Here is a 16,943-nt window from a genome sequence, read left to right on the forward strand (position 1 = left end):
CCACCTGTGGGTTCACATGGAGATTCTTTGAAAAAGGGACATTAAAAGCCTGACTCACAAATGGATGAACTGTGTATGCTGAAATCTTGAGAATCAGATTGCATGGATAGAAGTGTAGCATGGAAAACATTGAGCTTCTAAGCAGAAGCCAAGTACACTTAAGACTATTTTCAATAGTTTTAGATAAGTGTTGCTGAATGCCCCCTGTACTTACTGCTTTCTTTTGTTAACAGCAGCATGCATGTGTGTTTTTACTGTAGATACTTGAACACAATTGTATTCAGGATTTCATGCACCATGGAATTCATCTTCCCAGAAGTTCTTGTGTTTATTCTAAAGTTAGAGAGGTAAGTTTTGTGTCATGACATGAACTAGTAGTATCAAACTGAACTGGCTTGGTATAAAGTGGACATTTTCAATTTCCTGCTAAAATACCATACTGAGTCTGTCTGGGATAGAAATAGTTTTGTTTGTAGCAGCCCATATTGTGTTGGGTTTTGGTTTTGTAAACTTTAACAGTAAACACAGAATAGTGTTTTAGATTTTGCCGAGCATTATTTGCACAGTGTTAAGGCTGTCTCCCTACTCTGCCTTTATAGCAAGTGGGCTGGGATGAGCAAGAAGTTGGGAATGGGCACAGCTGACCCAAATTGATCAGAGGGATATTACTTGCCCTATAATGCTACCCTCAGTAATAAAAACAGAGAAGAGGGATTTTGAGGAGGTAACCATTGCTCAGAGGCTGGCTGAGCGTTGTTCTGCTTGTGGGAAGTGGTGGGTGATTAAATAATGTGGGTTTTTTTTTAATCTTCAGTTATTGAACTGTTCTTATCTAGACCCACAAGTTTTCTTGTTTTTGTTCTCCCACTTTTGTCTTTCCACCAAAGAGGAGTTGGGTGGTGCTTTGCTTGTGACTGAGTTCACTTATTTTAAAACGAAAATACTCTCTGGTATTCTGAAAGACAAGTTATTGGATTGAATTCTAGGAGGAATTTCCTTGTAGTTTGGCATCAGATTTCTCTTGTCTGTAAAAATCCCCTTATTTTTCTGCTCTTGAGCAGAGTGCCAGGAATAGTCTTTGCTGTCTGTTATCTGTGCTTTTCTTTACCTAGAGATTTGACCTTTTCATAGTTCATCACAGTAGAAAAAGTCGTGAACTCCTTAAAGCAAATTTGGTAGGTGGGTCTGAAATGAAGTTTGTTTGCCTTCTGTATATGTAGAAGTTATATAACAAAGGATGTAGTGCATCTCTCTATATATTTGTACATATTGATTTTTGTGTATGTATATAGAGACGATCCTTGATTTGGGTACAGATTCTAGTGGCCTATCTATGGCTTTTGTTCCTGAGCAAAACATTTAAAGTTGAATGAGAAGCTTTTTAAGGGAAGACACTCAGGTCTGTTCCAGCCTTTCCACTTCTCATGCTTTCTCTCAAATACGTAGAAGCCAGAGGGTATACTGCATGCAGTTTGTGGCTTAATGTACCAATATGTTGATCCCATCTATCAGATTCAGTTATCCTCTGGATCCATATATTTCAGCCAAATAATCCTTTTAGCAGAGCATTGCTTATAGTAATGTTGATGTACTGAATTTTTTTTCATTTTTTTAATGTGCTTTTCATATTTTTCCAAGAACTAAAGTACAAATTCATACCAACACCTGTTGTAGGAATGTATGCTATTTGATACAAAAGCTTTACAAGGTTCAGGTGTAGAATTTTGATGGAATAGAATTTTGACACATTAATTTAATTCCACTGAGAAACAGAGAAGGTTATAATCATGAGAAGACCATACTGTAAATAAATCCCTTTTGAATTGAGAAGGTGTGGAAAGATCTTGGAATAAATTTGCTAATGAAGACTGGTTCTTTTTCAGTATGCAGGATTTTAACTTAAAATGGTCCTATAGATTGCAGAAGTTCCTTAAGCAAATAGGAGAGTAACTAAAATCAGTTATTCTGTTGAACAGTGTTTGGGCTACTTTCCTGAAAGAGCAGTAGGTTTAGAAACAAACAAAAAACAGCAGGTCCAGCCTTCCCTTATGAATGCTTCTAATGTCCCCAACACCTCATCTTTCTTGAATGTTCATGGAAGTGTGCAAAATGTATTTTTTGTTGTTTGATTTGCCAGATGCTGAGTTATTTTCATAAACAAAGTAAAGTTCGTCAGGGAGTAGAAGAAATGCTCTATCGATTGTATAAACCTATCCTTTGGAGAGCACTGAAGGTAATTTTCTTTCTTAGTATATAGTGCTGTCTTTTTCCAGCTGTTAAGTTACGGGTCCCTCCCACATACTCTGTTTTTAATAATATGCTTATAAGCATCTGATTTTACTTACGTATATTCATAATTTTCATATCACTTATGGTTCTATCGCTAGAACAGTGTTTTGGGGGTTTTTTATTGCTTCTGTTTCTTTGGCTTATTTCTTGTTCATTATTTTCTGTTGTTTTTTATTTGGATAACTTCTGCATATGGAGTTAAACACATTCAGATTAGAACTAAACAGACATCAAGTAGGTCATGAAGATCTTGCTTTATTTCAGCAACGTCATCCAACTATTGTGAACATAAACTTCAGGAAGGTACAGGGAGGATTGTTAAAAGCTGAATGCAGCAATTCTATGAATCATGTAATGTTTCAATCCAAGGAAAGATTCTCCATTCCAGGTGATTCAATGCCATGTTTATGGTAAGGGAAAGGACATATGTGACTGAAAATCGAAATTGGGCAGTTTATTTTTGGTTAGGTCACTATCTTACTTTTGTATAGTTCATTTTTCTTTTTTATGTAGTACTGCTGAAGTATTTGCTGTTTTTAAGGGGACTGTTGCTGTGACTTGGAATCACCAATACTTTAATACGGCACTTAAAGGGAAGTTTACAATCGTTTCTGCTAATGTGGATTCCTCTCCCAAGCTTGAAATATTAGTTTCATTTTAGATAACCAGTTTGCTATTTTAACCACTGTACAAAACCCTAATTTAATGCAGTGATGAACAAATCTTGTTCCTGGTTGTCATAAAGAAAGGGAACTCATTAAAAAGGCCTTTTCCTTTCTGCATGAAGGATGGATAAAACTACTTCATCTGTTAGAATACGAGGTATTCTGGAATTGGTCATGTTGAAACTCCTTTATTTCCTCTCTAAAATGATTGTTTATAATATACAGCTCTGTTTCTTCTTAAATTGGTACTCCCTCAGATATCAGAGAGCACAAGTTTCCTTTGGGGCTTTTACTTACATGAGTTTTATAAGCCTTTGTGCTCCCTTCAGTTTTTATAATGTTATGCAACTTCTTATATATTCATGTCTTCATTCTGAAAGGTGTTCTGTGCAAGAGAGCAGTTGTGCCCTGTTTGGTTATAGATAGAGCCACTTTTTGGTTATACAATATATCTTAATGTCTGTCTATCTAAAAACTCTTAACAGTTCCTCAAAGAATTGCAGGCATAAAGGTGAAGAAACATGAACTTTTGTTTTTGTTTTTAAATCAAATAACTGAAGGCTCCTTTTGGTGGCTGTGAGGTAAAATAAGTTCTAAAGAGCCTATAGACGGGCTTTACTTATTCTCACAGTATCATTTGTGGCATTTTTATTGATTCTGATGGCTTGAAGAATTCGGTGGTGGTGGTGTTTTGTTTTCCTGCTTGAAGATGAGATGCCCATCCCTCATCTCCCGTGAGGATCAATTCAGAAAGGAAATAAAAATAAATTACATGCTAAGTAATTGTAGTTCTTTTGTGTTTTTCTGTTTTTACTTGCCATTAGTTTCATTAGTTCTAAATATTACATGGCTGTACCATTTCTTTTCCCTCTGTTGATCTGAAAATCTCATGACAGAAGAGGAGAATTGGAAGATTGTAGTCAGGAGGTCTCCTGCACTCTCTTAATCTTGCTCTTAAGTAAGCCTCTGTTGCTAGTTTCACATTAGACTTGTTATATATGTTTTCTTATTTTTTTGTAATTGTACTCAAAATCTGAACAAAATTTTTCCTTCTCTCTTTTGCCAAAGTGAGCACAGATGTTTATCAGGGATCTGCGACAAACAAACATTTTCCGCTGGTTATATTTCATGTTTCTTCCTGACATACCTTGAATCTCATATTTTCTTCATTTCATTGACTGCTCTGTATTTTCTATCCTTAATGGGCCTACAGGGGCCAATCATTTTTCCTGACTGCCTAAATATACACTTTTTTCATCTTTTTTTACATGGAGCTCTACAGCCAACAAAATATATCGAGTAACACGTTGAAATGGTTACAAATGGTAAAATGTCCGAGTTACGACATTTATCTCAGGCTTCTGATTGGCTGGCAGAACTCAGAACATGATCCTATTACTTGCATGCATAGATGTAGAACTGAGTATGTTGGTGTTGGATGTTAAGACTCCAGGCTTGCTGCTACTTAGTTTCTAAATGCTGTTTTCTTGAAGAAATAAGCTTCAGCTTTTTAATTAAAGTGCCTGTCTGTATAAACCTAACAGTAAAAGGTTTGCTTGAGTTCAAGATTCTTGTATTTTTTTAGAGAAGATTTAAGAATTAATGCCCAAGTATTCATGTCAGGTGACCGAGAGAAATCCCAAATGTTTTTAACTTAGTCGGCACTGCAGAAAGAAGAAGGGCTCAGACTGTGGCTCTTGGAATCAGTAATATTTTGAGAGCTTATTGTTCTGACAACTCTGGTGTTACAGAAGGGGCAGAAATGTAAGGTGCTGAAAATCACATTACTATAACTTCTTCTATATATTTAAGAACTTAGCTCTCCTGTTTACTTAATTACAAATAGTAACCTGGTAGAAGTCTTTGGAGAGCAGTATTACCTAGGATATGCCTTTAAGTCTGTACTTACTGAAATTATTTTTCCTTCACTGTAACAGGCAAGAAACTCAGAAGTTCGATCAAACGCAGCGTTTTTGTTTATTGATGCTTTTCCTATTCGTGATCCTAGTTTTAGCACTGAAGAGATGGACACTGAAATTCAGAAACAATTTGAAGAACTTTTTGTAAGTTATAACTAAAATGCTGAATGCTCAAAAAACAAGGTGTTGGTGTAGTTAAAATGAATGGAATTACAGGATAGTATGTATGCCTGGCATGCAGAAAACGCAGAAATAGACTATTGTAATTTTCTGTGCCACATTAAAAAAATGACTTGGTGTCTGTTGTTGATCTGAAAAGGAAAAAAAATGATGTTGTCTATTTACTGAGCTGTGAATGAAAGATGCTTTTGAAAGCTGTATCAGGTGTGTCCAGCACGCAGGTTTCATATGGCTCAGCACACCTCACAGTGCTGCCTGCTCACTGGCTGCAGCTCTTCCCCACTGAGTGCTCAGGTGCACACTCTTCACTCACAACAACCACACATCAGTGTGTGATGGCACTGCCTGGCTGACCCCAGGGCATGGGGAGGGTGCATTGCGGTCCTAACTCAGATTATGGCAATTAATAGTCTGCATTTTATGATGCTGGCTGAACACAGTCCTGAACAGCAAAAAAAAATATGCAGCTGTGTCTTCTGTTTTGATACACGAATTTGAGAACAGGTTTCAAGATTCCCAAAAAAATAAAAATCAATTTAATGTTTGCAAATCCATTTGCACTTGACATATATTACCTGCAAATTTTCACATGGGGTGTATAGAGTTGCAGTCAGGTATTCAACTCGAATATTTGATCATTTCTTTTTGGTAGACTTCTGTAAGACCTCTCTCAACAGAGAAAAATATCCCTTGTTTCACTGTCACACCTTATTCGTGTCATTGCTTTTGGCAGTGTACATGTTTGTGAGCAGCTGTTGTCAAGGACGGAGTGCAGGAAGGATAACATTTCATAAAAAATTCCTGTGCATCTTGAAAACTCACTAAGAATTGCAACCTCTGCCATGGAACCTGACTGATGTGTTAGTTTCACAAAAACAAGGTCACCTATCCCACTAGTTTTTTATTGTTGTTGCTTCATAGTATATACTTTACAAGGACAGCTCTGAAAGTAATGCCTCCTTTTTATTATGCTGGCCCATGACATCAGAGGCAGATGTTGGTGATATGGCAGTTTAAGTTGAACCTTCTCACCAGAATTCCATTCCATTTTGTTGCTGTGTGACAGATGAGCAGTCTGACAAAATGCTGTCTGATGTGGAAGTGCTTATGAAACAAAAAAGTAGAATTGAATTCCTCCATTCAAAAAAAAAAAAAGTGCTCATTGACACTTCCTGAACATTGATGGAGACCAAACAGTAGATGTGAGGACAGTGCTGCATTTCAGCAATGGAGACTGCACCAGTGGGTCTCTTCTGCTGGTATAGGTGGTGACAAACAAGGCATGCAGCTTTTTGTTCATCGCTGGTGACAATGCACAGCTAGTGGTGACTGCTATACTGAAAAATAGCATTCTGTGGCTGAGAATTTGCTCTTACCAAGCAGAGTTAGTGTTCATTGTATCTGTTGTAGTTTCCCTAGAGATAAATAGGAGGCATTACTTTTGAAGTGATGTGTATACAGCCTAAGACAATTTCTCTTCAGTCAGTGTGGCCCAGCCCAGGAAAGCCAAAAGGTTGCATGCCTATGGACTGCATGGATGAGTAATGATCTTGATCCTTATGTAGGGTTGGTGAAGAGAGCTTTACATGTGATTAGTAGGTGTTACCACAAGTTTAGAATGTTATTCCTAAATTTCCAAAGTGAGGTCCAATTGAAAGAACCTGGAAAAAATTTTAATTAATGTGGATAGATGAGATTGGATGTAGATTCTTCACTAAAATGTTTGGGAAATCATCAATATTGTTCTTGTAAACATAAACATCAGGTAACTGAATTTAAAGTTTTTATATTAACATACACAAACAGTGGCCAATGCAAACTTGTGTACATAGAAGTCTTAATATTCTTAATTAAGTCACGGGTGCAAAACTTAGTGTAAATTATCTTAAAAAAATCAAAACTATTTCAGAAGTCATGTTATATCAGTAACTGGACAGCATTACCTTAACTTTGTTCCTCATTGCAATGTTCTTGTTCACTTCATAATAAAATGCCGAGAGAGAACATTAATATTGTAGCTCTCTCATAGCATAACAATTTGCATAGTAATCATGGAATTATTGTCAAGTAGCAGTGGGTTAGCTATAATGCTCCTGCTCTCATTGTTCTTCTGTTATAGAGCCTCTTGGAAGATCCACATCCAGTTGTCCGCTCTACAGGGATACTTGGGGTTAGTCAGATAACATCCAAATACTGGGAGATGATTCCTCCAACAGTTATTGCTGATCTATTAAAAAAGCTAATTGAGGAACTGGCGTGTGATGTGACATCTGCTGATGTTCGATGCTCTGTTTTTAAAGTAAGTCTTTCTTCTAAATGAATAGAATATATCTGAAACTTATTCATCTGTAATGAGTTCAGTGAATACACTGAACTTTTACTACAGAATGTTAAAGGAAAAGCATGCATACATAGGGTCAGCCCATACTGAAGTTTCACCTTAGAGTTTAGTGCAGCAGTTTTTAGCTGCATCTCTTTTGTAAATCTACTCTTAGAATATTTTTAATTACTGTAATTGTTTTTTCTTGCAGTGTCTACCAATAACTTTGGACAACAAATTAAGTCATCCATTACTGGAGCAGCTCCTTCCCACAGTTACACACAGTCTTCATGACAACTCAGAGAAAGTGCGAGTGGCTTTTGTGGATATGCTGCTGAAAATTAAGGCTACTAAGGCAGCTAAGGTAGGTTAACTGACGAGTGATAGAAGGCATTTGTTTTAAAAACAATGTTACTGCAGTTTGCCTTAAATAAAAAGAACCAAAAAACTTTTAATACTTTAATTATCAGTAGTTTTGGTGAACTTGTGGCCTTTCCATCCCTGGGAAGGGAGATGAGGTAACCGTAGGAAATAGTACTGTGTCTGAATATTACTCTGGCAGAGATCTTATAGACATGGTGAATGTGATGGAAAGCTTGCTTTTTAATTGAGCCATGTATGTTTTGGTCCTGCTCTCACTCACTTTCTTGTTAATTTTCAACTAGTTTGGGTTTATTATTGCATGCAGTAGGTCCAGCAGTCTCTGTATTTGTTCATTTGTTTTGCTCGTTGGTTGTTGGAATCACCAAATACTTAACACAGTGTTTTCTCAACATGTTTCTGCCTTCCTTTCCCTCTGGTGGTGATGCCAGGGCGGAACAATCAGACTAACTTAAGCTCCTCAGGACTTCTTCACCTTCTAAAAAGCTTAACATCTTCGTTGAAGTGCTTTTTCACTTTAATTTACCTTTTTTTATAATTTTTATTCGCCGTCTGTGGGTTTGTACTTCAGCATTTTCATTTCTTTTCATACTGATGTTAAACAAACTTTGTGTTCTGCTGTGGATTCTTACAGTTATACTGTCCAGACTGAGGCATTACAGCTCCTTTGACTTTTTTCTCCACTCTCTGCTGTGAATGGTTTACTAATTTAAATTTTATATATTATTTCAATGATGATTTTGTGTTTTGCTGAGCCTAGTTACCATGACATGCTTGTCCTGTGACTCTGTGCAGTGAATTTACATACAACGTGTACAGTCCTCTGTTGTTCATGAGAGAATTAAACTTGGAATAAATGATTTGTTGGTCAGATTTTAAGGATGTAGTGATCAAGGGACTCATCCATCTCTAACAAGAGATTTACCTACTTGCTGAATGCATGCCTTCCACCTTTGATCACAGCAACTCAGGGATGTTATATTCAGAGTAGACAACTGTAGCACTTTTTGATGTTATATACACTCAGAACACGAGATAAATAGGAAGCCACTTCAGAATTGAGGGCTTCCAACTTTTTGCATACAGTCTTAGGTTTAGGATAAGATAAGGCAGCAGCAGGTTTGGTACTTCCGCATTACATACCTGAATACACTGATAGATCGAATCCATAGGAAGTATGAAAGAGAGACAAACACTACAGGAACAAGGCATTATTAGACTGTCAGTTCTGCAGTCTCCAGCAGGGCCCTAGAGATGTTTGCAGGAATCTTCACCTGTACCTTCATTTGGACAATTTGTTCTTTCTGAGATTATTTGAGTTAACCAGAGAAGGCATTTGTAGTTCCAAGTGGTATTGCTCTAAAAGACAGCATTTTATTTCCCAGAGTTTCCACTTCAGGAGGTTCTAAAGCTGCATGTTCCATTATTGCTAGCACTGAGATGAAATGCCAGTCCTATCTCTGTGATGCTGTACTTCGTGGACTGTGCCTGTGTATGAAGTGTGTTGGTCCCTGAAATTTTAGCCATGATTTCTGTAATGTTCTTGTTTTTATCTACTCTTATTCAACAAGCACATATTCCCCTAATGATCTGATTAGAAGTAGTTTTTACCATTTTTGTATGTAACTTTTAATACTCCATCATCACTCTGTAGTCACACAGGCATTTGGTGCTAGTGCTGATTTTTCAGTCTTCACACTTTGTGTTTAATAAAGCAATTTACTGATACAAATGTGATCTAAAAGATTGACATCTACAGTCATGATGTGATCCATTATTGTCAGTTACCTAATAGTAAAATCAGATTTTGTTATAATAGCAAAATATTATTTTACTGTAGTTTCCTGTATAGCAAAATACAAAAAAGCATGATGTTTTTTTAAGATATATTCAATTGCAACAATGTTTTAAATAGTTTTTTAATATTTATTTACAGTCCTTTAAAAACACATAAAAGGCATAAAACTGCTGCTGTTGAAACGTGTAAGAAATTCTTGTTTGGAAGTTATTTGTCATTCAGTATGAAAGTTCAAGCAAACAATCTTTTTTGGTTTTCTGAATTATTTTGAATTTACTGCAACAGAAGACAGTGAAAAACATAATTCTCAACCTCAGGTGTAGTTCTTAAGGATATTTTTTATCCTTTTTTTTGTTCTTTAGGTATTACTGGACAACTTACATCCACACTGCTTTGTTTTCATGCAGTAAAAGGTTCAGCTCCTATAAACCAAGGATTAGGTTAATCCTGTCTGAATTTCATAGCCTTCAGTTACTGCTTTATGAATAACCTGAAATTCTGATGGGATGGGCCAACACTTTGGGGGCATTTTGTAAGGAGTCTTGTCCTGCACAGGTTTCTGTGGAGCATGGCAGTACTTTTAAAGTAGTTTGGTCCTATTTTGTCCTGCGGTGAGCATGTGCAACATGGCATGTAATGACAAATAATTATATTCTGTGCTGATATCCTTGTAGATAGTTCTTCTCTGTAATACTTGGTGTGCAGTTACATTTAACACTGCAGATATGCTGAGTTCTCCTAAGCAGAATTTTAGTGGTCCTTTGGAGATCGCAGGGGACTTAGAAGCACATCAGGACAGTAAATAGCATTGTTACAGCAACGTGGGCCTTCAAGTGCATGCTGGTATTTCATATAAATGGTGGAATTAAAAATGCACCTGCTTTTCTGGTAAATGCTTTTCATATTTGTTGAGACTTGATGTGCAGAGAACTGCAGACATGTTTTGTTTATTTATTTCCTCTAATTCCTTTAATATCTTTACTCACTTTTTCAAGTTCTGGAAAATCTGTCCCATGGAGCATCTTCTGGCTCGCCTCGAGGTCGACTCGCGGCCTGTGTCACGGCGCATAGTCAATCTCTTATTCAACTCCTTCCTGCCCATCAACCAGCCTGAGGATGTGTGGTGCGAGCGCTGCGTCGCTTTAATCCAGATGAATTCAGCAGCAGCCAGGAAGTTCTATCAGTACGCTTATGAGTACACTGCCCCCACCAATATAGGTAAAGTAAAAAACATTTTGAGTCTTTGGAAATACCTAAATGACACCATTACGTTTCAGAATTCTTCTCTAATGTTTGTACTGATTATTTGGATTTTGTTTCTGCTCTTCAGTGCTGTATTGTATTGTACTCGTTGCAAGTATTACTATTTGGTCTCTCTTTCTGTGTCTCCTCTCATGTACCTTAAGACTATTTTAAGTCAGTATTTATTTATCATGCAATATTGAAGTAAAATACCCTGACTCCTGAAATGAGATCTCTGTGCAGGAGCTTCTACAGAAACTGAAAAATGTTAATGTCTCCCACTCTGATAGTTTAAGACTTTCAGTTACAGCTCTATGTACTGTAGAAAGCAAAGCTGCATTTTATATAAGTGCAATTGCATCGAGTGAGATTGGGAAAATTTTGTTTCAGATGAATTCTGATACTCTAAAACAAAGTAGTCAGCCTGGGCAAAATTGAGAATCTGTTGCTCGAGTGATTGTATTGTCTTAGTAAGGTACCTCAGGTATAGCGTGCGTTAGTGCGTTCCAGCTAGCCCCGCTGTCAGCTGAGCACATATCACACCCTCTCACCTTGATCTGAAGATGAACTGTGCATTAGGGAGCACAGTGGTTTGACTGCTGCCTATCACAGATAATTGGAATGCACACTAGAAGGGATATGTTACTGGGTGTAGTTCATTAAATTAATAGCTATGCCAGACATGTAGGAAGTGTAGGAGCTTCCTCTGATCCTGCTTCCATTTTTTTTTCTTTGAATAGATGTTTTTAACAATGCAGTTATAGAACCTGCTGATACTGTTGGCTATTTCTTCTTCATATTTGAGTATTGTCCATTTTTCCATTTTCTTTTACTAGGAAATTTGATATTTTTTTTTTTCCTAGCTATTTCTGGTTCTGTTGCCTGCTTTTCACAACAGCTTTCCAGCAATATATTTAGAAGCATTTACTAATCACAGAATCACAGAACCATAGGGTTGGAAGAGACCTCTAATGACGTTCTTAAGAAATAGTAAAAATCTAATTTATTCTTATTGTATTTAAATGTAGCTAAATTGATGCTAACTATTCGTCGCTGCTTGAATGCCTGCATCCAGAAAGCAATCAAAGAGAGTTTTGATGAAGATGGTGAAGATGAAGGTGAAAAGGAGAACCTAAGTGTAAGAAATGCTGCTTTATGCTAAGTTCTGGTTACAGTTCTCTGTGATGCTAGATTTCAGATGTATAGGCAGTTAATGGTATGACTGAAATCTGAAGGAAAGTATTTGAACATTTGTGGAGATGGAAGGGGAAAACCACCAACGTGGCTTTTTCATGCCTTGAAATACTAGAAATTTCATGCAGTACATAGAACAAACTGGAAGGCATATGGAGCATGCGTAAAATGAATGTTTCTCTCATTTCACTTTGTTACATTTGTTTGATTTTTTTCAATTAAGTATTTAAGAAATATAATGTGTGAACCATGGAGTTGATGTTTTACGATAAGAACAACACCTCTGTGAAATGAGTGTAAGAGTTCTCAGTGTTTTTGACACCTTATTTTAAGGTAAACTCATATTTTAGAACGTAATAGGTAATATCATCTGTGCTTGTATTTTAGGTGTTGAATGATGTGTTGTCAATAAATGACGTGGCCAGCATGGCAAGTTTATTGGAGATTACAGTGATTCTCTGGAGAAGTATTCACAAAGCGTTAGATCACAATGAGAATGCCAAAGATTATACTATCAGAAAATTTGCTTCTGTACTTCCTGAGTATTTTAAAGTATTTAAGGTAAAGCCTAAATTTAAACTTAGATTTTCCTGTCAGTGCTCTACTATGTTCTTATGATGTTATTTGTTGTATGTTTTATCTATTTTCATGGTTTTAAGTATGTTTTGCTATAAACAATAGCAAGTTTCTGGAAATTGCATCAATGATTTAAAGTCACCCTCCAGTTCCAGAATCTGATGAATCATTACTTAAATTGTTAGCACAGAGATACTTAGCAATAAGCTGTTCTACTTGTACTGCTTTTTATAGGACTCTATTCTTCTGTTTTTGAAGTTTTTTAACCTTTTGGAAATTAGTCACTGAAAATGTATCATTGCAAAATAGTCTTCTTGTTGTTGGTGAGAGTCCACGTGTTTTTGTACTTGCTTCCTCCAAACCCTTCCACCACCATCACTTGTTATTGTGATCCAGTTTCCCTTCAGCTGCTGGAACAGCTGAAGCAGCTGAGGCTCCTTTGTCACTTTCTTGTGATTCTCTTCTGATAATTGGATTCTGCTCTCTAACCATCTTTTGATTCTGGCTACTTAATGACATTCAAATCAGCTTTAGGTAATCAGAGAGTGAGAAGCCATTCATTTCTACATGGTATATCTGTACTGCAGAATACCAAATACTCTTTCTTCCCTGGAAACATTTGGATTTGTCAAGGACGTTCAAAACTTTTTTGTGGCAGGGGATGTAATGCCCCTCCTCTGAAGTTCTGGTGGGCAGACAAGATACCCAGCTTTAGCAAGCAACCTCTTGACTCTGATATTCTTACAGTGAGTAAGGAGTTTGCATCTAAAAGATCTGTCATCAGGAGGCTAGGTTGAGGTGAGGTATATCTTTCCTGAAAATCTACACACTTTTTAAAGATGATTTTTAAAATAACATAAAAAAAAAAAAAGACTTCAGCTCTTCAGATGTCTAAATAAATAGTAATTTAATTTCATTGTACTCATCAAGCACGGGCAACAGATTCATTATTTCTGAACAGTTTGTCACAGAGGTTGGTTTCTGTACCTCCTGTTTTGATGTGTTGTAATAACTTCTAGTGCATGTCTGTGTTGCATTTGTTATTTGCAGATTGTAAGTCATGTGTTACAGATTTTCTACTTCCATTTCTAGTGAAAAGAAAGAAATGCTTAAATTGATATCATTTAATCATTTTTTTTTAAGTTATCTCTGAAATTTTGCATGTCTGTTCATGGTAGTATGCTTTTTTTCCATAGGATGACCGTTGCATGACCCCATTGGTTATTCTGGCATCCTTTATGCCCCCTGCTGCTATTCCCACTTTCAGGTACTGTTTGTAGATCCAAAGTGTGAAGGACACCCGTTGACTGTTGTTAATTTTTTCATGAGTTGACATATTAAATGCCCCTTTTGGTGAATTGGGTAATTTGGATTAACTTGGATAAGTGAGCTAATAAAACGGTGTAAATGTGTCTTTGAGCCACCATCTCTTGTGGTATTATATTGGTTGATTATCTTTGAATGATTTCTCCAATAATGAATGTAAAGTTAACACATCTTTTTCCTCTCCTTTTTTTACTTTTTCTTATTTTTAAATCTAAGCTGTGGTGTGATCTCCAGACTCAGAAATGTGGACAGTGGAGCTGACCAAAGCAAATACTGTACCCTGATAGACTGCATGTGTCACTGGGGGCAAGTGGGACACGTGATGGAGTTGGCCTGTGACTGGCTGTCAGACATGGCTACCCCAAGAAAGGTATGCATACATCAAGGAACTCTTAGATTGCATAAATGTATTGTTCTGTTATTGTTTTTAAGGAGCAGCTTCCTTAATGCTGTATTTTCCTTCTTTGGTCTTAACTGTTAAACACTAACTGTATCTTACTGATTTTGTGCTTCCTTCTCCTACAGAATGTCAATACATCAGAACGGCGAGTGCGTATCCATGTAACTCAGGAATCGAAGCCAGAATTAGCACTTGATTACATTGAATATTTATTGTCTCATCCTGTTAATTGTGGTTGCTTACTCTCTGCTCCTAAAAAGAAACTGAATCACCTTCTGAAAACTCTCAGTGCTGCAAAGGTAATGTCTTTACCATAAGCAGTGCTTATATAAGAATGCATTGTGTTATAGATTGCCTTACTCAAGTTAAAGCCCTGCAAGGTTGCATAAATAGGTTTTGTTATAGCTTCTTCCTCTTCTACCTCAGACAAATATTCTAATCTATATTAGTTCAGAGTTATTTACAGGTGGCAGATTTTAATTGCTTTTTCACTTTTAGGAGCCTCTAATTTTTGTGACCAGATGTTAAGCATTTTTAAGGAACCCGACTTTCAGAATGGAAGGAATGTAAGGAGCAGTTTGAAATTCACTCGTAGCATTCCAAAATGAAAGTAATAGAAATTACACTTCTTGGATTTGTCTTTTTTTTTTTCTTCCATATTTTAAAATCTTCTGTTTAAAAGTACTGAGAAAAAGACGACAAAACTTCTTGATGGTTTTTTTTTCTGACAAATATAAATGTGAACTTTGATATTTCAGGAGATTCTTGGCTCAGTTCTGAAAGCAACTGATAGAAATTCTGGTAGCTGCAAACAAGCAACTGGCTTAAGAGCCTTCAGCCTGTATTGCAGGTTGACTATTCATCTTCAAAACAAGGTATGTTTATACCTTTTCAGAATAAGCAGAGTTACTGCTGACAGTATAAGGAAATTCCGAAAGAGTAGGAATTCAGAAGCTTATAAACTTCTTATAAACTTTTCCAGTTTTCTGAAGAAGGAAAAGATTATCTGTCACTTCTGAAGGAGACGGGGGCTTGGGTGGAAAGTCACGTTTTACCTTTTATACTCGCAACCAATCAAGAGGATGGAATCTCAACACAGAATAATGTTCCTGAGTTAATTATCCAGGTTAGAGATCTATTATCATATAAATCAAACTGCCTTCAGCCAAATAAGTGGTGTATGTGAATTCCCATTTTACAAACATCGTTATCCAGAATATTCAGTGCACTATAGAGTGTGACTTGGAAGTCCAGGAAGGTGATGTCATTGTTAAAGAGAGGATTTAAATCTAATCGTATTGACTTGCTTGCTTCCTTCTTTCCTTGCCTTCCTGCTTTTCCAGAAGAAACAGTTAGAATTATTCCCTGAGGAATTCAGTATGCTTCATTCTGGTGCTTAGTGCCAGAAAACATATTTATATTTATGGAAGTCAGCAAAGTGAGAGAGTGGAAGTTAGCTGGGAATTTAAGAGTGAGGAAGTGAGTTTTTTCGTAACTTGAAATCCCACTGCTACAGCCAAATGACTTTTTGAAGGCTGTAAAGAGACATTAAGTGCTAAAGTGAATCTTGGGACAGGTTAATTGTGTGTTTAATAAGCTATTGTCTCTTTTCAGAACGGAATAGTTGGCATGCATACTTCAACTCTTGTGGCTATTTGTCAAAAGTTTGCAGTCGCAGAACTCGGTCTTATGGAAAGACAAGACACAAAATAAAGAATGTGCCAGCATTTCTAGAACATGTTTAATCAATTTCCCAGGTCTGCATAGAAATTGAAAACTATTGATAAATAATAAAATAGTTCTGCAATTGATAACTACCTATCTGACATAATACTGGATGGGTCAGTAATAATGCTCCCTATTAGTTGGAGCTAAAGTAGATTTCATCATTATTTCCAGAAAGGAAACTAAGGTGTAAATGCTGATATGACTTGTCTGAAAGTTAACAGGGGAAGCCTGGCCTTGAGTTTATGTAATAAGCTACGTGTTTGTTAAGCAGTTCCTCTTTGCTTCTCACCTTTCTGGATTATGTATTTCATCAGAATGAAGTATTTATTGTGTTTTTGAATTGTTTTGCTTGCATGTTGCATGTTTGTTAAGAATGCCAGTACTAAAAGAGGCTTGGTTGTCTCAAGATGTCGATGTATTATGCCATAGTTACAGTTTCTTCTTTAATATTGTACATGAGTAGGGACATGGGTGTGTCATTTTTTTCCATCTGTTTGTCACTTTCCCTGTGACATTCCATTCTTCCCCATTTCACTTTGCCCTCTCTGCTGTCTGTTGCTGAATGTTGTACTTGCTGTTACAAGCAAGGATTCATTTGAGGGTCAGTTTCATTGGACCACTGATTTGTTGAAAGGATCCTGTTGGCTCATTCCAGTATGTCATATAGGATAACCAAACCCTGGTGTCAGGGCTCGTCTTTATTCTGTGACACTGCTATCGGAGTGTTCCTCCAATTCCCAGGGATGGAGAAAGGGATTTAGATCATCCCACATGCTTACTGCCTCCTGACAGTGTCCCTTACCCCCTGTCCATTTACCCTTCACAGAAGGCACATGGTTAGGTAATGTTTAAGCAATTTTTTAACTGTCCTCTGTTATATTTCCCTTATGTATCTATACTACCCTAGTATAGATTTTACCATTGA

General features: G+C 36.7%; 1 protein-coding gene across 1 annotated transcript in view; it reads left to right on the forward strand.

Annotated features, from left to right (window-relative positions):
* NCAPG2 (non-SMC condensin II complex subunit G2) overlaps positions 1-16,943 on the forward strand; it is a 36,374-nt gene that overhangs the window by 11,969 nt on the left and 7,462 nt on the right. The window contains exons 9-21 of the mRNA XM_065731529.1: positions 261-347; positions 2,138-2,233; positions 4,892-5,017; positions 7,173-7,352; positions 7,585-7,737; positions 10,548-10,770; positions 11,823-11,932; positions 12,376-12,549; positions 13,761-13,831; positions 14,107-14,260; positions 14,416-14,589; positions 15,049-15,165; positions 15,273-15,416. Coding sequence (XP_065587601.1) covers positions 261-347; positions 2,138-2,233; positions 4,892-5,017; positions 7,173-7,352; positions 7,585-7,737; positions 10,548-10,770; positions 11,823-11,932; positions 12,376-12,549; positions 13,761-13,831; positions 14,107-14,260; positions 14,416-14,589; positions 15,049-15,165; positions 15,273-15,416 — 1,809 coding nt within the window. The remainder of the gene's footprint in view (positions 1-260; positions 348-2,137; positions 2,234-4,891; positions 5,018-7,172; positions 7,353-7,584; positions 7,738-10,547; positions 10,771-11,822; positions 11,933-12,375; positions 12,550-13,760; positions 13,832-14,106; positions 14,261-14,415; positions 14,590-15,048; positions 15,166-15,272; positions 15,417-16,943) is intronic.

This window comes from Cyrtonyx montezumae, unplaced genomic scaffold (genome assembly GCF_038088225.1).
Source record: "Cyrtonyx montezumae isolate F1298 unplaced genomic scaffold, pur_monq_1.0 scaffold_14, whole genome shotgun sequence".
Classification (NCBI taxonomy): domain Eukaryota; kingdom Metazoa; phylum Chordata; class Aves; order Galliformes; family Odontophoridae; genus Cyrtonyx; species Cyrtonyx montezumae.